General features: G+C 51.0%; 2 protein-coding genes and 1 long non-coding RNA gene across 36 annotated transcripts in view; 2 read left to right on the forward strand and 1 right to left on the reverse strand.

Annotated features, from left to right (window-relative positions):
* The window catches only part of Mcoln1 (mucolipin TRP cation channel 1), a 13878-nt gene extending 13408 nt beyond the window's left edge, over positions 1-470 (forward strand). For 7 of the 8 annotated variants that reach the window (XR_015633891.1, XR_015633890.1, XR_015633893.1 and 4 more), the window contains 2 exons: positions 5-135; positions 234-451. Coding sequence is in view for 4 of the 8 variants with exons in the window: in XM_087577834.1 (XP_087433960.1) it covers positions 5-135; positions 234-270 (168 nt within the window). In the remaining 4 variants the exon portion in view is untranslated. Of the gene's footprint in view, positions 1-4; positions 136-233 lie in introns of all 8 variants that reach the window. The other variant, NM_001105903.1, reaches the window with a different exon arrangement.
* LOC120095868 (uncharacterized) lies at positions 293-1948 on the reverse strand. Its single transcript, XR_015634511.1, has 3 exons — positions 1733-1948; positions 1254-1402; positions 293-867 (listed from the first exon to the last, which is right to left on the reverse strand). It is a non-coding gene; the product is annotated as an uncharacterized LOC120095868 (long non-coding RNA).
* Pnpla6 (patatin like domain 6, lysophospholipase) overlaps positions 603-22545 on the forward strand; it is a 29366-nt gene continuing 7423 nt past the window's right edge. For 3 of the 27 annotated variants that reach the window (XR_015634056.1, XR_015634058.1, XR_015634047.1), the window contains exons 1-27: positions 603-775; positions 1711-1767; positions 1878-1946; positions 2276-2363; positions 2521-2603; positions 2748-2845; positions 7439-7579; positions 7672-7831; positions 8272-8352; positions 8489-8617; positions 8815-8895; positions 8990-9155; positions 9367-9450; positions 9865-9974; positions 10099-10266; positions 10353-10430; positions 16562-16767; positions 17008-17139; positions 17216-17339; positions 17529-17642; positions 17820-17895; positions 19878-20018; positions 20213-20276; positions 20801-20969; positions 21158-21340; positions 21927-22045; positions 22267-22423. Coding sequence is in view for 10 of the 27 variants with exons in the window: in XM_087578710.1 (XP_087434836.1) it covers positions 2153-2363; positions 2521-2603; positions 2748-2845; positions 7439-7579; positions 7672-7831; positions 8272-8352; positions 8489-8617; positions 8815-8895; positions 8990-9155; positions 9367-9450; positions 9865-9974; positions 10111-10266; positions 10353-10430; positions 16562-16767; positions 17008-17139; positions 17216-17339; positions 17529-17642; positions 17820-17895; positions 19878-20018; positions 20213-20276; positions 20801-20969; positions 21158-21340; positions 21927-22045; positions 22267-22423 (3063 nt within the window). In the remaining 17 variants the exon portion in view is untranslated. 27 annotated transcript variants of the gene reach the window in all.

The raw sequence follows: 22545 nt of genomic DNA on the forward strand, positions 1-22545 counted from the left end.
CCAGCACCCAGGAGGCACTGGCACAGAGAAGAGTGAGCTCCAGGCCTACATTGAGCAGTGCCAGGATAGCCCCACGTCTGGCAAGTTCCGTCGTGGAAGTGGCTCCACTTGTAGCCTTCTGTGCTGCTGTGGAAGGTTGGAACCCCAGGTCTGGGTTGCGTATTAACAGGGGCAGGGGAAGAAGTGCGTGCCAGAGAGACCCGATGCCCCTTCTTTCCATTTCTCTCTTCCAGGAACTCTCCGGAGGACCATTCACTGCTGGTGAACTGATCCAAGATGATTGCCACTAGACTTTATCCCCATGTACTGCTGGGACCCCAGCTTATTTATTTTTAGAATTCGCTTTAAAAGATCTGCTTCTGACAGGCCTTGTGAGGGCTTGGGCAGATCGAATCGGACACTGGGGAAGGGAGGGCATGGAGGGTGGCTGTTAAATAAAAGGGAACATAAATGCGGTGGTCTAATTTGTAACTGGTGAGGCAGCCCTTTCATAAATTGTCAGCTCCTTTAAGAGGCCGCCACACTAGGCATGGCTGGCGCAGTGCGACCTTCCAACCATGGCGGGAGGCGGGGATGGGGCGTGCCCTGCAGCAGAATAATTTAAAGGTGCCGCGTCCGAGGCGGCGGACAGAAAACTAGGGGTGTTGGCCGACGCTGGGTGGACCTGGTTGCAGCTCCTGAGTGGTCCGAGTTTCCATTGATGGAGCAAAGGTGTTCCTTCGAGGACCATTAGCAAGCTTCGGCTTTGCCCCTGATCGATTTGTCCTGATTCCGGGTAGGTCCCGACTTTTTGATGCTCCAATACTACCCCACCCCCATCCCTAAGTTCCTGGTCCCGGTGTTTCCGCATCGCTAGCCAGATTCGACCTGGAGTACGGAAAGGGAGTAGTCGATCTTAACAATCTTCCAGGTAACATCTTAGGGCCTTGCAACCCCTCTAAATTTCCACGAATAGTCTAAAGGCACCAAAAAGGTCTCCAGCGTCCCAGAAGAGTCCCGGTAGCATTCCTACCTCCCTCGGTCTCTTCCTGGAAGCTCCTAGACTCCTTAGTAGTAGGTGTATCTCCAGATCTCAGTAACTTTCCAGTGCATCGTTCCTTCCTTCAACCCTCCCCCTAATTCCGGCGTCCCTGGTTACACCTCCTGCACCATCCCACTAATCGCAGGATGCTCCTCACCGCGAGACCCGGTAACTTTCCCTTTACGTGAGAGTGAAATCTCCAAGCTTAAGCCTATAACACTTGGGAGCTCACCTTACACCGATTGCCCTAGAGCCCCCTTTTCAATAGATCCCACAGAAGTGCTCCTCTACGCCCCAGCTTCCTTGATGGGGCAGGCTTGGGTCAGGAGCCCGAAGTCCAATGGTCGCCTCAGCCTCCTGGCTTACAGGTCCTGGTTTCTCCTGGAGTGGGACAGAGAGTCTTTACGGGGTGTAGGAGGGGGTCTCGCCTGAGGGTATCAAGAGTAGTCAGACTTATGGAAGGCCGGGCTAAAGAAGGAGCCACTGCCAGAAGAGAACATGGCTTAAGGGCACCTGCAGCGAGCTGCTAACTGTGGGTGGCAGGACCGCTACCCTTTGGCCACTGGGTGCAGGCGCTGGGGAGTCTGGTCGGCCTTATGTGTAAGTGAAGTAGATCAAGGAACTGGGGCCGGTCTCACCCCTTGATCTAGGCTGGGTGGTCAATTTGCCCCTATCCTTCTGTCTAGCAGTACCCCCTCTAGACGCTCTCACCCCAACCCCGGCGGATGGAGTCACTCCTGCCAAAGGTATCTAGGGGGCGTGGCTTTTGAGACGAGATAGGGGAAGAGCTTGTGGTCAGGGCTGGGTAGGCTTGATTGACATCTTCTTCTGGTCCCTTCTGCTCCTCGATTTCCAGGACTGCAGGCTACCAGACCTGCTCCCTAGTCCGAAACAATCAATGGAGGCCCCACTGCAAACCGGAATGGTAAGGGTTGGGGAATTTTTGCACCGGACTACAACTCCCGGCGGGCTTGCGGCACACCACGCGATTCTCTCTTCGAGAACCGTGTGTGAGGACGAAACTACGTTTCCCGGCATGCATCACGGGATACCTAGTCTCTGGGAAGGTTTAGTCGCTCCCCCCGCCCCCGTAGGAGGTGGGAAGGAAACAGGCATTGACCCATTCTGCAGATGGGGACACCGAGTCACGAGCTGAATACGACCTCCTCCGGGTCAGAGGTGATTCGAAAGGCCCTGGAGGAGGGCTTGGGGCGACGGATATGCGTTGCCCAGCCTGTGCCGTTCGTTCCGCAGGTGCTGGGCGTGATGATCGGGGCCGGAGTGGCGGTGCTGGTCACCGCCGTGCTCATCCTCTTGGTGGTGCGAAGGCTACGGGTGCAAAGTGAGGATTCGAAGGGCCGTTCTCGGGGAATACTATAGGGATGGAGGGGGAGCTGCTGTACCCGGAGACACCAAGCGGCTGGGGTGGGGAATTTGTTGAAGCCTGCGCGGAGATCAAAGCGCCGTCTCCCTCCCCCTCCCCCTCCCCCAATCCCTAGAAACTCCAGCCCCGGAGGGTCCCCGGTATCGGTTCCGGAAGCGGGACAAAGTGCTTTTCTATGGCCGGAAGATTATGCGGAAGGTGAGTTCCAAGACCTGGCTGAGCACAGAGGACCTGCCCTTTCCCTATTTACACTTATTAGTGGACAGCTCTGCCTTTATTAAGGTCTCCTTGGATCTGCCCTTCCTCTCTCTCCAATTGACTCAATATTCTAAATTCTCCCAGGTGTCACAATCCACTTCTTCCCTGGTGGACACATCAGTCTCCACCACTTCCCGACCCCGCATGAAGAAGAAACTGAAGATGCTTAACATTGCCAAGAAGTAAGGCTGACACTGAGTGTATTGGGTGCCAGACGGGTCAACCCACACCGTGGTTTTTGTATTTCAGAGTTCTTGAATCATGTGGGCTGTCTGGGGAAATAGTCCCACAGCAGAGGGACATCTCAAAGCCCTCTCTTGGTAGGGGCTATCATCAGAGTTCTGCCATCCCAGACATGAAACTTCTGGTGTGGGCATGCTTGTCACTTAAGGCTTGTTTCATAATGTTTCCCTGTCCCTGGAGACTATCTACAGCGGAAGATTTAGAAATCTACACCTGCTGTCTTGCCATAGTGGAGTTTATTCAAGGTGGCTTGTTGCAGTTATCTCAGATCTGGCTGGCTGGAGGGGCTGTTCCACAATTCTTTTCTCCAGGGGCATCATTCTGTTCAGACAGGAAAGCATCTCTCTGGAGTTGTCAAGTAGTGTGTGTGTGTGTGTGTGTGTGGTGTTGGTGGTGTTGTGGGGCTATCTCAAGTACAGTGTGTGTTGTTATTGGTAGTGGTGGTGGGGGCTACCTCAAGTAGTGTGTGTGTGTGTGTTGTTGTTGTTGTTATTATTATTGTTGTTGTTGTTTGCTTGGGTTTGTTTTCTTTTTTGAGACAAGGTTTTATTTAACCCAGGCTGGCCTCGAACTTTCCGTATAGCCAAGACTGACATTGACTCCTTTGTATTGGGATTATAGGCATGTGTCCCTATGCCTGGTTTATATGTTCCTGAGGGTTAAATTCAAGGCTTTTTTCCATGCCAGGCCAGCACGCTGCTAACTGAGCCACATCCCCATTCATTCATTCACTCATTCACTCATTCATTCATTCACTCATTTTTTTGCAGCAAGCACTCTGCCATTGAACTGTATCAGAAGCCCTTGCTTCGGTTAAATTTTTTATTATTTAAATCGTATTGATTGTGGATGTGTTTGTATGTGGTATGTACGTCTTATAGCATGCACCACGTGGGTGTCAGGGATCGGATGAGTTCAAGGTTGTAAGGCTTGGCAGAAAGCCCCTTTACCCACAAGCCATCTTGCTGGCCCTACTCTTTTGTTTTTCCAGTGTATTTCATTTACTTGGTGGTACACCATAGTGTCAAACTCAGAGACTGGCCATGGTAGACAAACATATTTATCAGTGAGCTCCACTTAAGCTCTATACCTTTTTTATGCAGGTTGGCCTTGAACTTTCTCTATAGCCCAGGCAGGCTTTGAACCTGCCATTCTTCTTTCTCAGCTTGCTGGGTAACTGGAATGGCAGGCCTGTGCCTATCATACTTCCCTGTTTAAGAACTCCTCTGTGGACCAGGAAGATGGCGTGGCGGGTAAAGACACCTGCTGTCAAGCTGGAGACCTGAGTTCCATTCCTAGGACCCAGATGAGAAAACTTTTACCCTTGCAACAAGTTGTCCTCCGATCTTCACAACACACACACACACACACACACACACACACACACACACACACACGAATGTACACGCAGACACACTAGATAAACAAATATAAATAATCCCTTTGCATTAGAAACTTAGGAAGGGAGGTTGGGGATTTAGCTCAGTGGTAGAGTGCTTGCCTAGCAAGCACAAGGCCCTGGGTTCAGTCCCCAGCTCTGAAAAAAAGAAAGAAAAAAAAAAGAAAAAGAAACTTAGGAGTGTTGTGTCAGGTGTTTATCGGTGTCTTAAGAAGGCTCTCCAGGGATCTCTGTGAGTTAAGAAATGGTGCTGTGATCTTCTTGCATCACAAGGTCTGCCTGAAGGTCTTTTTCAAGAGTGTATTTAGCACCGGAGACCATCCTTGAACTCTATCACAAGCCATGGTATTGCAGACCTTTTGGTGATTTTGGTGGAAAGACTGTTGGTAAAGTATTTGCTTTGCAAATATCACTGTCTGGATCTACTTTTCAGGACCCACATTAAAAACAGTCTGAGTACGGTAACTCACTTGTCATCTCAGCCCTGGGGAGCTGGACACAGGCAGATCCCTGGGTCTCACTGACTGACCAGCACAGCCTACTTGGTGAGGTCCACACACTGAGAGACCCTGCCTCAATCCCATAAAGGAGACAGCATCTGAGGAACTCCAACTGAGGTTGTCTTCTGGCCTACACACACATTCACATCACATACATATACATGCCACACACAGGCTAGACACACCACATACGTACGCACCACACAAACACAAACATACACACACCACACATCACGCATACATGTATAGACCACACTCACAGAGAGGCACATACATATATACATATACAGACACACTCACACACAGACAAACTCACACACAGACAAACTCACACACATATATACACAGACACACTCACACACAGACACACCTACATACACAGACACACTCACACAGACACACCTACATACACAGACACACTCACACACAGACACACACATACATACACAGACACACTCATACACTCATACACAGACACACACATACACAGACACACACATACATACACAGACACACACACAGGCATACATACCTCACACATATATGTACCACACATGCTACACATACCAACACAAACACACACATATCACGCACACACAGAGAGACACACATATATACACCACCCCACACACACACATAGACACACTCACACAAATACCACTCACACACATATAGACCACACACACAGAGGCACACATATACACCACACACACACAACGATACACACACACACAGATACACACACACATACCACACAAACACAAACATGCACACATATATACACACCACATACAAATAGAAACATGCACGCATATATACACACCACACACAAACACAAACATGCACACACACGTACACACCACACATAAACACAAACATACACACACACACATATAGAGCACACACAGAGAAGAGACACATATACACATTCCCCACCCCACCCCACCCCTGCCACACACACACACAGTGTATCTCTAGCTTTTCTGAACCGTGAATTGGCTGTGGTAATCACACGCTGTTAAGAAGCTACCGTGACGTCTCTCCGAGTTCAGGATGATTATCTCAGAATGGTGAGCCAAGCAGAGGCTTGGTTGAGATCTCCTCCATAGCAGGAATATCAGGGTTCAAGGTCGTTGCTGGCTACTTAGCCAAGTTTGAAGCCAGTTTGGGTTACAAGAAACACTGCCTAAAAAAACAAAATAAATACCTAAAAATACTGACAAAACAAAAAGAAAGAGTTCTGTTCAGGTTTCCCCAGGTCACTGAATTTAATTCATATGAGAGGGTCTATCTCAGAACTCTTGCACTAGTGTAAGGGCCTGCCCCACAGCCACTTTGACTCACAGGAAGGCGTTTTCCCCAAGTTCTCAGCAGAGCAGCTGTACCTCAATTTCCCACATTAGAAGAGGGTAGCTCAGGTATCTGTCAGGATCAGAAAAGTTACAGAGGGGTTCACTGAGACCTGAGAGGAAGGTATCTCATGCACCCCCCCTCCCTCTCTCTGCTTTAATTTTTTCTTTTCTTCCCTTCTGTTTCCCTTTCCTGCCTTCCTTTTTTAATTAATTAAATGAGTGTATAGGCACGTGCCCACGTGTGTGGGTGCACAGAGGAGAGCGTCGCTCAGTCGTTCACAGCCTTCTAGCTTTGAGACAGGTTCTCTCTGAACTTGCAATTGGTGGTCTTTGGCTAGATTGGCTAAAATGACTTTCAGGTCTCCTGTGACAATTACAAGTGCCCTCAGCCTAAATCTCAGGGTTCAGACATTGAAACTACAGAGTCCGGGGGACGGGGTTCATGAGGCTCTATCCCTCCTGAGGAGGTGGGAGCGGTCAGTGTTTGCTTGGGGCCAGAGACCTCAGTGGTGTAGCTCATGCAAGTACACCTCACTAAATGCAGGGGGACACAAAAACAGTCACCCCAGGAAAGTAGGAAGAGAACATCCCGGAAAAGAAGGGGCCCGACAGAAAGAGGAACAGGTTAGGATCGCTGAGGGCATGATCAAAGCACGTCAGATATGGGTGTGAAATTGTGAATGGATAAAATAAAACTCCCAAGAAGCTAGACGGTCCATTCGAGAGCCCCGTGAGTGGTAGATGGAAGTCCCTGAAGTTTACATCATAAATTTATTCTGCAAAGGGGCATGTGGTAAGCACTGTAGGCTTTGTAAGGCACACACAGCCCTGTGCTGGTTATTCAACTCGACCTTTGAAGTGAGAAGGTGGCCATAGTGATGCATGAATGAATGAGTGAATGAGTGAGTGAATGAATGAACCTGGCCGTGCGCTAAGACGTTTAAAGACAAAAGTAAGAAGGGGGGCTGGTGTGGACAGTGGGCTGGAGTTTGCTTTGTATAAACCAGAGGGAAAGGGTAAATGGGTGCCTTAGTGTTGTCACCCAGCAGTTCTCAGCCTGTGGGTTGTGACCCCTTTGGGGAGTCGAACACCGCTTTTACAGGGGTCACTTAAGACCCCTGCATATCAGAAATTTGCATTGTGGTTTACAACAGTAGCAAAATTACAGTTGTAAAGAAGCAATGGAAATAAGTTTGTGGCTGGGAGTCACCATGACATGGTGACGCAAAGGGTCGCAGCACTGGAAGGTTCAGAACCACTGTCCTACCCTCCTCCCATCAGGATCTTGCGGATCCAAAAGGAGACCCCGACCCTACAACGGAAGGAGCCCCCACCTTCAGTGCTGGAGGCTGACCTCACAGAGGGTGACCTGGCCAATTCCCACCTACCCTCTGAGGTGCTCTACATGCTTAAGAATGTTCGGTAAGTGTCCGGGTCTGGGTGTTCTGAGGGCTCCTTCCGAGCCTGGGACTACTTTGACCTCCTCCATCCCTTTCCCACCGCCCATCTTGTAGGGTGCTGGGTCACTTTGAGAAGCCACTCTTCCTGGAGCTCTGCCGGCACATGGTTTTCCAGCGTCTTGGGCAGGGGGACTACGTTTTTCGGCCTGGTCAGCCAGATGCCAGCATCTACGTGGTTCAGGATGGGCTGCTGGAGCTCTGTCTACCGGGCCCTGTGAGTGGACCTTGCAGGGCCACTGTGGGAGGCTAGGCATGGGGCATTTTTCCTGGAGCTAGATGCCACTTTTGAGTGTGTGTGCAGTCAGAAGTCAGGTCAATGATGGCTTAGTGTGTTGCCCAATGGTTAGAGCCTTTGCCCCGTGAGGGACAGTGGGTGGGGCTCAGTGGTAGAGCCCCTGCGTAGAATCCCTCAGCAAAGTGCTCAGTGATGAGTACTTGCCTGATATGTGTAGGGCTCTGGGTCCTAATTCTAATGCTATAGAAATGTCAGAGGACTGAGTGACCATTTGGGATGGTCAAAGATGGGCAACAGATGGACAAAGAGTGATGTGCAGGAGGTTTGTGAATTCGGTTATTACTGGGGTGAGTTGGAGGTGAGGCCCAGTGGCAGCCATTAGGAGGAGGCTGGCATTGGTCTGTGGCCCCTTGTCTCAGGATGGGAAGGAGTGCGTGGTGAAGGAAGTGGTCCCTGGAGACAGCGTCAACAGCCTTCTGAGCATCCTTGATGTCATCACGGTGAGTGACAGCTTTAAGCTGGGTAAAGGGTGGGACCCCTGATGCTGCTCTTGTTGCTTGAACCAGGAAGGGTGCAAGGAGCAGGGAACGGTCTCACAGATCCTGATCTCGCCTCTTCTTCCCGCACGTCTCCCAGGGTCACCAGCATCCCCAGCGGACTGTTTCGGCTCGGGCTGCACGGGACTCCACAGTGCTGAGACTCCCCGTGGAAGCCTTCTCAGCCGTCTTCACCAAGTACCCTGAGAGTCTGGTGCGAGTAGTGCAGGTCAGCGGCCTTCACCTCCGCCATGGTAGCATAGCACCCAGCCCTTCCACTGTCCCGCTTATCCTGGGCATCAGCGCAGTGGCGGTTAGGCAGTACTTATGGCTTATCACTCCTGGGCAGCCCGAGCTCTGTGGAGGCTGCTGACTGCTCACCCTCCTGACCACACCTCTCTCCTGGTCCTGCCCTCGCTCCCGCAGATCATCATGGTGAGGCTGCAGAGGGTCACCTTCCTGGCCCTTCACAATTACCTGGGTCTGACCAATGAACTCTTCAGCCACGTGAGTTGGACACAAGCACGAGAGGATGTGAGGGCTCAGTGAGGGACGCTTAGATATGCGACGAATGACTCTCTGCCCTCTGCTCCCACCACAGGAGATCCAGCCCCTACGCTTGTTCCCCAGCCCTGGCCTCCCGACCCGAACCAGCCCTGTCCGTGGCTCTAAACGGGTAGTCAGTACCTCAGGTACCGAGGACACCCCGAAGGAGACCTCTGGCCGGCCCCTTGACCCCACTGGAGCGCCACTGCCTGGACCTGCAGGTCCGTGAGGTGGCTCCTACCTGCTCTAACATTTATTTAGCAGTGAGGGTCAGCTAGAACTCGGTCAGCGAGTTCGGTGCTCCAAACCCTTACACACTGAGGCTAATTTTGCAGACCCAAATTGATCCTGCCCAGACGCCTTCACTCTGCCTAGCTCTAGCTTGAGGCCTAGGGATCCGAGGGCAGGGTCTGAGCGTTTGTCTCTCCCCAGGGGATCCTGTGAAGCCCACATCCTTAGAAGCGCCCTCAGCCCCCCTACTGAGCCGCTGCATCTCCATGCCAGTGGACATCTCAGGTTTGGAGCCCTGGTGGGCGGGAAGTAGAGGGTTGGTAGTGTGGGAAGGAATCTCAAGGGTCTAGATTTGAATCTAGGACATGCTGGTTTCAGGCCTGATTTTGTATCCTTACCTACAAACTGAGTGTATAGACCCTACCTCCTTGGTTCTTATTTTTTGGTGGATGTGCTCTGAGATCATTCTCCTCCCAACTGTGTTAAGAAAGATGGAGAGGCAAAGTGTGGTCATCCACTTGTCATGTCTGTCACGGGTGCAGCATTAACATGGAGTTAATATTGGTTATAGCTAGTGGTGGTTACTAACTTTTTTTTTTTACTTATTTACTTTGGAGCTGGGGGTAGAAACCAGGACCTTACGGATTCTACCCAAATACTCCATCAGCTCCATCTTTCTTGCCCCTCCTCCATGCATAGGCTTGCAAGGTGGCCCTCGTTCTGACTTTGACATGGCCTATGAACGTGGCCGGATATCTGTTTCCCTTCAAGAAGAGGCCTCTGGAGGCCCTCAGACAGCATCCCCTAGGGTGAGGCCTTCTCTTTTCTTCCATCCCACCACAGCCTCCCTTCAGAGCCCTGGCCAGTTGGCAAGTCACTTGAAAAGGTCAGTTGGGAGGGCACACAGGAAGTCACAAGTCCTGCCTTACTCAGACCCCCACTCAGGAGCTCCGGGAGCAGCCAGCAGGCGCCTGTGAATATAGCTTCTGTGAGGATGAGTCAGCCACAGGTGGATGTCCCTTTGGGCCCTACCAGGGCCGCCAGACAAGCAGCATCTTTGAGGCTGCGAAGAGAGAACTAGCCAAGCTGATGCGGATTGAGGTGAGCGGACTGTGGTGGGAGGCAGGGCATGAGGGAGACCTGAGGGAGGCCTGGCTGGGCTCATCTCAACTCCCCTACCTCCCCAGGACCCCTCTCTACTGAATAGCAGAGTCTTGCTACATCATGCCAAAGCCGGCACCATCATAGCTCGCCAGGGGGACCAGGTAAGGCTGACCCTTGAGCTGTGGTACCCAGATCTCATCCTCTGACCTCTGACCCCTGACCTTTATGTAGTGATTGCTGCTTTCCTTCGTCATCCCCGTAGTTCTTAGACTCTTACCCTGGGAGGTTATGTTGTGTATCCTGGGCTTGCCTGGAACTCACTGTATAGACCAAGCTAGCCTTGGACTCACAGAGATCCACCTGTCTCCGCCCCTGACTGCTAGGGTTAAAGGTGTGCACCACCATGTGTGGCCTGTCCACACATGACCGTCACCTTCTACCTTCACCTCAAGTGCCGTTGGGCTACTAAGCCTTCAGTCCTCGTCCCTGAGGTTTTCTCTTGGCATTCTCAACCTCTAACTCTCTCCTGTGGCGCCCACGACCCTGTGGTGTGCCTCCATGTTCTGTCCTCCTTCCAGCCAGGGGCTGCCTGCTTGGATAGGTGCTCGTTACATAGGTAGGAGCAGGGCTAGGAATAGGGCTCAGCGGGAAGAGTGATCTCCTAGCACGCATGAAGCTTTGGGTCTCACCCGCAGCACAGCATAAGCTAAGCGTTGGGGTATGCGCTTGTCATGCTAGCACTCGGGAGGCAGAGGCAGGAGGATCACCATTCAGAGTCACCCTCAGCTACGGAATGAGTTCACACTCAGTCTGAGCTACGTGAGACCTGCTCTCCAAAAGCCAAGAAAAAAATCTATTTATATATCTTTATATAAAAATACAGATCAGGTGTGTGTGTGTGTGTGTGTGTGTGTGTGTGTGTGTGTGTGTGTAAAGTCGATCTAGAGACCATAAGTTCTCACTGTGTTAAGAAAAATACAGAGGAAGGATTATGTCTGCCTTGGTTGTGGTACTTGGCATGGAGTTAGGTTGGTCTTTCATGTTTAAAATTAGGATTACTACTTCTAGTAATTTTGGCACTGGGGATGGAACCCAGCACTACACACATGCTAGGCCAGTGCTCTGCCACTGAACAACACTCCCAACTCCATCAGTGTTGTTTCTGTTGTCTGCATCCATTCACATACTTGTAGGATGGTTGCTGTGTAGTCCTGGGGTGCCATTTTGGAGCCTCCTGACAGCATCAAGGGCTTGGCAGTATGTCTCCCCATCCCTCCATTCTTTTTATGAGGAATCTGAGACCCACTAAGGGAAGAAACTGTGAGGCTCAGATCTCACATTCGGATGTGGAGGAGGGAAATCAGGGTGAATAGGTGAGACTTGAAATCTTTTTTCCTACTGTGTTTTTCCCCACTTGTGTCGATGAATGCATGCATGTACACACAGATACATCCGTTTAGAGGCTCATAGTAGACATCAGGAATTATGCCCCACCAGCATCTTCATTCCAATGCAGAGCTCACCAATACGCTTCGTCTGTGGCTAGCTTGTGCTGTTGTCCAGTGTCCTCTTGATGTTGGAATGCTATGCCCACCTGACATTTATGTAGGATCTGAACTATGATGCTCACACTCGAGTGGCAAATTCTTTAACAGCTGAGCCAGTTCCCAATCCCTAAGGTGAAACCCGCATCTTGTCTCCAATCCCCATTGTGACTCAGAGCAAAGACTAGACAGTTCTCAGGTTCCTCAGTCTATGAGGATGAAGATCAGAAGAACCGGTCAGTTCCTTGTATTAGTGCAAAGGTGACAGCCTGGGAAAAGCTTCACAGGGTCTTGAGGTGTCCTTAGTGGCCGTCGATGCCAGCAGTGAGATAGAGATACTGAGAACCTGGCCTGCAGTTGGGGGTAGTCGAATGGGGTGTGCACACTGTTGTCTGGTTGGAGGTTCTGTCACTCTGGCGGTGGCGGTGTTCTGCCCTCCCCTCTGCTGCTCTAGGTAGGCACAGGCTCCTTTAAGGAGAGGAAGTTGGATGAGTCTGATGCCAATCCCGTGTGGTCCCAGGTAGGTGAGCTGAAGAAGTGAGGTCACACAGCTATGGGGAGGAAAGGGTTTATTTGGTTTACACTTCCCTATTTGCTGTTTACCGTTGAAGGAAGTCAGGACAGGAACTCAAACAGGGCAGAATCTTGAAGGCAGGAGCTGACGCAGAGGCCACGGAGGGGTGCTGCTTACTGGCTTGCTTTACTGGCAGCCCAGGGATGGCCGCCTCGCCCACAATGAACTAAGTCCCCACCATTGATTGCTGCTTGAGAAAATGCCTTATAGCTGGATCTCATGGAGGCATTTCTTCAAGCAAGGCTCCTTTTTCTCTGATGATGTTGGCTTGTGTAGGTTTGACATAAAATGAGGCAGTACAGTGTGTGTGTGTGTGTGTGTGTGTGTGTGTGTGTGTGTGTGTGTGTGTGTGTGACATACATATCCTAGGGCCTTTGCACATGCTAGGCAAGTACTCTACCACTGAGCTACCCTTCCCTGCTCCAGCATTTTAAAGAAATGGATATATTTGTTTTAATTGAGTGTTGGTACACACTGTTAGTGCCAGCAGTTGGGAGGCAGAAGCAGGTGGATCTCCGTGAGTTTGAGGCCAACTCACAGTGAGCTCTGGGCCAGCCAAGGACACGGAATGAGACCCGTCTTAAAGTACATCAAAGAGAAGATGGACAGCACCTGAGGAGTAACCTGAGGCTGTCCCTTTGGCTTTCATACACACACGTACACCCATGCACACACATGTTCCCAATTCTGTAACGAGTGACAGCCTGATTTTAGCAATGCTTACATGTAATCCACACACTACCTGGAAACTGTCTCAGAAGGTTATATGCATCTGTCACTTTCACTTTGCCCTCTCAGCACGGTTGCTTCTTTGGCATCAGACAGGTTGGTGCGGTTGACAGGGAACCATCTTCCCATCTCTGGGTCGTTTCAGTTCCTCCTTTACAAAGGGGTGGGACCAGGCTAACCACAAAGGAGAGGTGCATTTACTGAGCATCTGCCATGTCGAAGATCCTGTCCTACTTGCTAGACAGAGGCAAGAAAGGGTTGCGTGTCTTTGGCAAGGCAGTTAGCAGTTCTGATGGACGTCACTGAAAGGTGCATATAAATCCTGGTAAGCTTCGAGGGCTGAGAGCTTCAGAGAGCATGTTCTTGGCACTACAAAGACTGGGTTAGACAGGGCAGTGAGCACCAGCGAAGGAGGTAGGGTGGAGAAATTAGGTAGATGAGTGAAGTTCAGTCTAATAGAAAGCAAATTGGGCAAAGGTCCTGGAGTGACACTGCATAGATTTTAAATGTCCAACAATGTTCGTTCTCTCTCTCTCTCTCTCTCTCTCTCTCTCTCTCTCTCTCTCTCTCCACACATTTAGTGTGTGTGTGTGTGTGTGTGTGTGTGTGTGTGTGTGTGTGTGTATACATGCAAATGTAGAAGAAGACAGAGAACAACTTGAGGGAACCTGTTCTTTCCTTTCACCATGTGAACTCACGCTGCCAGACTTGGCAGCAAGCACCTTTACCACATGAGCCATCTTGCCTGTCCCTGCTGAGGCCCCCCAACTAGCTCAGGCTAGTCCGGAATTCACTGTGTAGTCCAGGCTAGTCCTGAACCAGAGCCCCTCTCGCCTCTGCCTCCTGAGTGCTGACCTCAAGCACCACACCGGCTGAAACCAGTTTGAACCCCAGCACTGGGTGGAAGGGGAGGTGAAAAAAGAAAAATACTTTAAACTACCTTGGGACAGAAAGAAATAGGCTCCGTGTAGAAAGCAAAAGCAGTTGGGGGATCAAATGGAATAGTTCTGCAGGAGCAACAGAGACCGGTTGCTTTAACGTTTTTTATTCCTTCTTTTTTTTTTTTTTTTTTTTTGTATGTGAATCAACTATATATGTGTTGATCAGAAGACAGGCTCTGAAAGTCAGTTCTGTCCTCACACTCTGTGGGGCCCAGGGATTGAATTTGGCTTTGAAGCTTAGGAACAAACAAGGGCCTTTACTCTTGAGTCATGGCAAAAGCCCCAAAGAGGATCTCTTCAAGGGGGACCCCACTATTGAAATAGTACTTCATAACTCAGTATAGTTGGCCTATTTAAAGTGTACATTTTGCTGAGTTCTTATGCATTCAATGAGTTGTGGGATCCATTTTAAAGCATTTGATCACCTTGAAAAGATCTTCCTTTAGCTACCAACCTCTCATCCCATGCCTGCCAATCACTAGGCTTTCTGTCTCCGTAAATGCGCCTGTCACCTGTCGCCTGTCGCCTGTTTTATTTTCGTGAGACAGGATCTCACATTGTCCAGGCTGGCCTTGAACTCTCTACACAGCCCAGTGGCCTTTCTCTGCCTCTGAAGTGCTGGGATTACAGGCATCTGCCTCAGGCCTGGCTCCATATAGACTTTTGCAGCCTCCTTTTGGGTTTCTTTTCAAAAGAATCCATAGGCCTTAATCTGGGCTAAGAATTCGGTGATCTGTTAGCAGCGTCTCTCCTAGGTGCAGATTCTGGTGTCGATCCGTACATAGGATCATCCCTCTGCAGACCTCAACTGACAAGGACTGAAAGTGATTTAGTGTGGCTGGAGTGATGGCTCTGGAGCACGTGCTCCTCTTCCAAAGGACATAGATTCAACTCCCAGCTCCCACATAACTTACAACTGCTGTGATCCCAGATCCAGAAGATCCATTACCCTCTTCCGGACTGTGAAGACACCAGGCAGGCACATGGCATGCATGTAGACACACACACACACACACACATACATGCACACGTACATGCACATAGCACACATACACACACACACGCACACATACACACACACTCACACGCACACAGCACACATACACACACATGCACACATACATGCACACAGCACACATACACACACATGCACACATACACACGCACACATACATGCACACAGCACACATACACACACACGCACACATACACGCACACAGCACACATACACACACGCACACACGCACACACAAACACCCGCGCGCGCGGGCAAACACTCAGACAAATAAAACGAAAATACAGCTTTTAAAAAACGGCTGGACACGGTAGCACAGGCCTTTAACCTCAGCACTGGTATCTTAGACAGAGACAGGTAGATTTCTAGAGTTCAAGGCCAGAGAGGCCTACATAGCACTTCCAGGCCAGACGAGTAATAGTGAGGCCCTGTCTTAAAAAAGAAAGAAAAAATAACAAAGCATAGGTAAGCTTTAGACTGTGTGTCTGTACTGGACAGGTACTTGTCCTGAGCAATACAGTAGCAATCCTGACACGGCGTTAGAGTCAAATCATTGCCCAGGAAGATTTAAAGTCGACTGCAGGAGTCTCCAGTCTCCCCTTTGCCCAGGTGAATTAAGCTTTGAGAATTTGGGGACCCACAAGGTGTCCCTGGGAACAATTATGTTGGACGTCAAGCACAGACTGACTGCTCATATCGAGTCTTTCCCTTTTCCCACTTTTGTGTTCTGATCATGGGATCGCTGACATGCACCAGGGCGCCTGCATATCTGGTGCTGGGGATTGAACTCTAGGCTTCATCTGTGTTATGGAATCACTCTAGTGAGCTGCATTTTAAATTGTGGCAGGGTTTCACATATCCCAGGCTGCTCTTGAACCGGGTTTGTAGCTGAGGCTGACCTTGAGTGACTGGAGTCGTGCAGCACCCGATTATATGGTGGTAGGAACTGAGTCTGGGGCCTCTGACACACTAAGCAAGCACTCCGTCACTGTGCCACACACTCGTCTCTTGTACTCCACCTTATTTCTGAGACAAGGCCTTACTATAGATCTGGCTGGCTTCAAACCGAAGCTGTCTTCCTGCCTCAGCCTCACAAGTGCTCGAATTGTAGGTGGGACGCCACACTTGGCTGCTTGCTTGACTTTTACTATTCTCTTTGTTTTACTTGTGTTGTTGAGACAGGGTGGTCTCGAACTTGCTATGTAGTTCAGGGTGACCTTGAACCTTCTTCCATATGCATTTCTACCTACCTCAGCTTCCAGAACACTGAGTACTGGGATTATAGTATGCAACGCCATGTCTGTGTGTATGGTGCTGGGGCTGAAAGCCAGGGCTTGTGCCGTAGGCAAGCTCTTGACCACAGGAGCTATACTCAGAGCCTTTTCTTCTTAACCCTTTCTAAAGCTTTCTTGCGTGGCGCATCGACCTGAGTTTACGGGGCAAGTGCTGTGGCACTGGGAAATGCTCATCCCAACCCCTGTGCCAACAGGATGTGAGCCTGCACTTTGTGCTCTGGGGCTGCCTGCATGTGTACCAACGCATGATTGACAAGGCCGAGGAGGTGTGCCTGTTTGTGGCACAGCCAGGGGAGCTGGTGGGGCAGCTGGCGGTGCTCACCGGGGAACCCCTCATCTTCACACTCCGTGCCCAAAGAGACTGCACCTTCCTCCGGATCTCCAAATCCGACTTCTATGAGTAAGTGCTGGGTGAGGGGTAGGTATGGCACCTAGATGACCGAAGCCCAATTAGTTTTTTCCAAGGGAGAAGAGCCCAAAACATACTCCCCTCACCCCATTCTAGAAGGTTAGGACATAGCCCCTAATTCGGGCCTCCTAACACCTTCTAGGGCAGATGTGAGTTCTTTCTGTTTCACTCCCAAACCAACACCCAACGTTCTCCAAGAAGACCTGGCCCCACATCCCTTTTTGCTTTCAGGATCATGCGTGCACAGCCCAGTGTGGTGCTCAGCGCAGCTCACACGGTGGCTGCTAGGATGTCCCCCTTCGTGCGCCAGATGGACTTTGCCATTGACTGGACAGCTGTGGAGGCTGGTCGCGCGCTCTACAGGTACCACTTATCCTACCTCACTGCTCAAACCTTATCTGCAACTTTTGTCTGACTCTCCACTCTTCACTCACCCCAGGCAGGGCGACCGTTCAGACTGCACCTACATTGTACTCAATGGGCGTCTCCGCAGTGTCATCCAACGAGGCAGTGGCAAGAAGGAGCTAGTTGGGGAGTATGGCCGAGGGGATCTCATTGGTGTGGTAAGGGCAGCCCCCATATCTCTCCAAGCATAGTTGGCCCTTCACCTACACCTACATGCACATCGTCGGAGTAATCTAATGTTATTGGAGAATGCAACCCCAACTTTAGCTCCAGGAGTCTGGACTCCACCCTCTGTGCCTCTTCACGTCCCCATTATAACCTGGGTGAGTTTTTATTTTGTATCCCAGGTGGAGGCATTGACCCGGCAGCCACGGGCCACCACTGTACACGCTGTGCGAGACACAGAGCTGGCCAAGCTCCCCGAGGGCACCTTAGGTCACATCAAACGTCGGTACCCACAGGTGAATCTTCTGATTAGCGACCACAGGGCAGGGCCTCCCGTGTGCCAGGCTGCCCTAGTCGGGGGGTGCAGCCCAAGTAACGGAATTTCTAGCCTTTCAGGTGAAGGAAACAAAAGATGGGACCTTTCAGTCTCAATGAACACTGTTCTCTTTCTCTTCCCCAACCCTCTGCCTTAGGTCGTGACTCGCCTTATTCATCTGCTAAGCCAGAAAATTCTGGGCAATCTGCAGCAGTTGCAAGGACCCTTTCCAGGTGAGAGTTTGACTGGGAAATTGAGTCTGGGCAAATGGCATGATGGGAAACCGAGTTCAACAGTAAATCTTACTGGAGGCAGGTTTGGAACCGGAAGTTGGATTTAGTGCTTGCTGGGAAATGTAGTCCTTGTTTCTAGACAGTTTGTTAATTGGTCTAAAGTCTTAGCGGGCGGACTTTATTTATTTACTTTTTTTTTTTTTTTTTTTTTTTTTTTTTTTTTTTTTTTTTTTTTTGGAGCTGGGGACCGAACCCAGGGCCTTGCGCTTCCTAGGTAAGCGCTCTACCACTGAGCTAAATCCCCAGCCCCCTATTTATTTACTTTTTAAGTAAGTGCAACGTTTTTACTACTTATTAATTGTGAGTGCGCGCACAAGCGAAACTGCACACACACGTGACCACACATGTGTGAGGGTCCGAGGAATCAAGTTTTCTAGCTTCCATCATGTGGATCTTGGGAGGTCAACTCAGGACGTCAGGCTTCACAGCAACACCTTTACCTGCGGAGCCTTCTCTCTGGTCCATGGGGGCACATACTCCAGCAGGGAGGTTGGTTCCTGGCCCCAGTGGAATCACATGAGCATCCTGGCAAAGAATCACAGTAAAATAACACGAGAGCTCCAGGGCGCGCACCAGGTGCACATTGGGAAGTGGCTTCCGAAGTTAAGCTGGCCTGCTAGAAACTGTGGTTGTTTATACTGGGCTGTAGTTTCTGTGAGCTAGAATAAATGACGGTACAGTCTGTCCAGGCCATGCCACCAAAGGCTTCTACATTTTGCTAACCTTTCCTCCACATAACCTTCACATTCAGGATAGAGGCCAAAGTCATATAAGTAGGAAAGACATAATTTAAAACACACACAAGGGGTTGGGGATTTAGCCCAGTGTAGAGCGCTTGCCTAGCAAGCGCAAGGCCCTGGGTTCGGTCCTCAGCTCCGAAAAAAAGAAAAAAAAAAAAAAACACACACACACACACACACACAAGGACCCCAATGTGAGGAGCTGGTTAAATACAGAGGGAAACAAAGCACAGTGATTACACAGGGCTGCAGGCAGAAAGCCGGAGAGAAGGATGGATGGAAGGAGGATTTCTGAGGACTGTGGGCTGAACCGAAAGAAGTAGGACGGTCCACACAAGGTGTGGCAGTTTGGAGCCTTGTTTCATGTTGCCCAGGCTGGCCTTGAACTCACTGTGTAGCCAAGGATGGCGTTGAATTTATGATGCTCTTGCCTCTACCTTCTGAGTGCTTGGATGACAGGCATGTGCCGCCCGTCACCTCGGTTTGTGTTGTGGATGGAGCCCAGAGCTTTGTGCATGCTAAGTCATGTACTGGACCCAGAGCCCCAGTCCAGGGTTTGGTGCTTTTGAACCACAACCAGGAGTAACCTGAGAGGGAAGGAAGAGCTTTGGAAAGTATTTGCGTTCACTGAGGAACTCGGTCTAGGCTGTTAGAGCAGTCACGGATGTTCTTGTCTAAGTTGGTGTTGGGACATAGCAGCCTGAGTCAGAGTGGAATGGGTGCATAGGCATGGTGGATCTGAATGGTTCTAACACCACCTAGTTGGTAGCTGGCTGCGGCGCCACATGTCTGTTATCCTACCACGTAGAGGTTGGATGCAGGAGGCAGGAGGTCATCCTCAGCTGTGTGAGAGCGTGTCTCAGAAAAGAACAACAACAAAATCACATAATGGGTCTCGTAGGTTAAGGCCCAAAGTGAAGGGTACTGGCCGAGTCTTAACAAGCAACACCCAAGGTGGAATTGTATGTCGGCTACTACGGCCGTGGCCTCAGTATGGTGCTATCCCAGCTCAGAACCGTGGGAAGCTGTGGGCTGAGGGACAAAAGGCAGGGATAGAGGAGAGCGAAAAGGGAGTAGAAGAGGTGTGAGGGGGACTGTGAGGAGGAGGTGGGGAGAAAGAGGAGGCCTCTCCACACAGTTGCTCAGAGTTGCTCAGCCAATCTACGATTGGTGTCTCAGCAGGCTCCGGACTCAGTGTCCCGCAGCACTCAGAGCTGACCAACCCAGCCAGCAACCTGTCCACTGTGGCTATCCTCCCTGTGTGTGCTGAGGTGCCCATGATGGCCTTTACTCTGGAACTTCAGCATGCCCTGCAAGCTATTGGTGAGTGGGGAGTCTGTCCGGTGGAACCGTGTGTGTATACACCAGTCATCCATACTGAGGGGTGGGCGAGTGGGTAGTGGGGGTGATGGTAAGGGATCCTACGCCACAGGGATGGGTGACAAGTCATCTGTTGTAGGAGAGGCCTCCCAAGCATCGAGCTAGGTTTCTAACTTCCACTCCTCAACTACCACTAGGTCCCACGCTCCTCCTTAACAGTGACATCATCCGGGCACGCCTGGGGGCTTCAGCGCTGGATAGGTATGTGGGGTTTTGGGGAGCGGGGCTGGAAGGGTGGAAGGCCTAATATTGGGGATTCTCTAAGTTTGGCTTCTGAATCGAGGATTCTTGTCTGTGGGATCAATAGGGAAGCGATGTGGGCAAACCCCTTTAGGTAGCAGAGGTGTCAAACTGGAAATCCAGGGGCCATATGCAGCTCTCATAACTATGACTGTGGCTCAAAGCATACTTAAAATATTATGAGGTTTGTTCTTTCTTTTGTTTGGTTTTATTTTCTTTGTAACTTGATTACATGATTCTTGAGCATTAACATTGTTCATGGTTTCACTTGGCAAAGTGATACAAAACAAATACATGTGAAAATAAATGTAGCCCCCATTTCAACACTCCCTGACCCCCAACTCCCTGCTTTGGCATGGATGTTAATTACTGGGACCTGGGAAGATCTAAATATTCCCAGCGGTAGGATTGCACTATCTCTGTGTTGGGAGAGGTTGTGGAACTCCAGACCAGCTCCAAGATGATACTCCCTCATTATACCCCAGCATTCAAGAATTCCGGCTGTCAGGGTGGCTGGCTCAGCAGGAAGATGCCCATCGAATTGTACTCTACCAAACTGACACGTCCCTGACGCCTTGGACCGTCCGTTGCCTCCGCCAGGCCGACTGCATCCTCATTGTGGGCCTGGGGGACCAGGAACCCACTGTCGGTCAGGTCTGGAGACTTTATACACCTATTGCACACACATAGACCGCAGTCTTCCCTCCGGATCTCATCCCTTGTCCCCCTGTGCCTGTATACGGCCATGTCCGCTCATGCTGCTGTTCTGTGAGGGAGCCGAGCTTGGTCGGGTGTGGGTAGAGAAGGTATCAATGGCCTCCACCTGTCTCTGTCTTCCGTAGCTGGAACAAATGCTGGAGAACACTGCCGTGCGTGCCTTGAAGCAGCTGGTTTTGCTGCACCGGGAGGAAGGCCCTGGGCCCACGCGCACTGTAGAGTGGCTCAACATGCGCAGCTGGTGCTCTGGACACCTGCACCTCCGCTGTCCTCGCCGCCTCTTCTCGCGTCGCAGCCCAGCTAAACTTGTAAGGGGCGGTAATCTAAGAAAGGAAGCAATGGGTACACTCTCTTCTACCTAAGGGATTGCGTTTGGGTGTGGCATGAAGAGCCTTAGGAAGCACACTTTCTGCTTGGGAGTATAGTTTGAGAAAGACTTCCCCTCCAGTGGGGGGTTGAGGCCTGAGAATAACTGTTCTTCCAGCCGGGACTGAGGTTTGGGAGTGGCCTGAATAAAGGCCTTGAGTGGCACACCTCTCTGCTGCTTCGGGTCTGGGGACACACCCCTTCGCCTATGGGCGTGGCTTGATGTCACGCCCTCTTCCACCTTAGGTAGCATTTGGTGCATCTGCCAATGGGTGGCGTTTGGTGCAGTTTAGGGGTACTGCATGCTCCATAGTGGGGCAGGGCCAGGGCTTGGGCGGAGCCTGGGAAGGGCTCCTAGGAGGCACACCCTCCTCTGTCTAAGAGCAGAACTTAGGGAATTGAGACAGAGCCTGAACCAATTGCAGGGGTCAGGGGAAGTAGCAAAGACCAGTGTGTGCCTGAGGGATCCCCTAGACTTGTTCCCTATTACCTCAGTCTAATGCGTCTTTATTCTCTTCTGGATCCCAGCATGAGCTGTATGAGAAGGTTTTCTCCAGGCGTGCAGACCGTCACAGCGACTTCTCCCGCCTGGCACGAGTGCTCACAGGAAACACTATTGCTCTGGTGCTGGGTGGAGGCGGGGCCAGGTAAGGACGGGCATATTCGAAGACCCAGGAGCAGGACGTGTAAGGGGTGGAGCTTATTACCTTGGAGATATCCCCACAGCCCGGCTACAGTTCCACCCACCCATCTACTCCGCACCCCCGCCTGTGCACACGCCCGGAGGGGAAGTGGGAACTAGAGAATTCCTGGGGCGGTAGGTACCCGCAGATCCCCAGCTTGTCACCAGGTCCCCTCCATTCTGCAGGGGCTGCTCGCATATTGGGGTGCTGAAGGCATTAGAGGAGGCAGGGGTCCCAGTCGACCTTGTGGGAGGCACATCTATAGGTTCCTTCATTGGGGCCCTGTATGCCGAGGAACGCAGCGCCAGTCGTACCAAACAGCGAGCCCGGGAGTGGGCCAAGGTGTGTTTTGTGGGGGTTATGAGGAGATGGGGTTGCAGGGCCCAAGAGGCGCAGGGATACCCGTGGAAATGCCATAGCCTGATCCCGTAGTGTGGGTAGGGGTCCTGTACTCTGGGAATTCT

Source organism: Rattus norvegicus, chromosome 12 (assembly GCF_021556685.1).
Source record: "Rattus norvegicus strain SHRSP/BbbUtx chromosome 12, alternate assembly SHRSP_T2T, whole genome shotgun sequence".
Taxonomy (NCBI): Eukaryota; Metazoa; Chordata; class Mammalia; order Rodentia; family Muridae; genus Rattus; species Rattus norvegicus.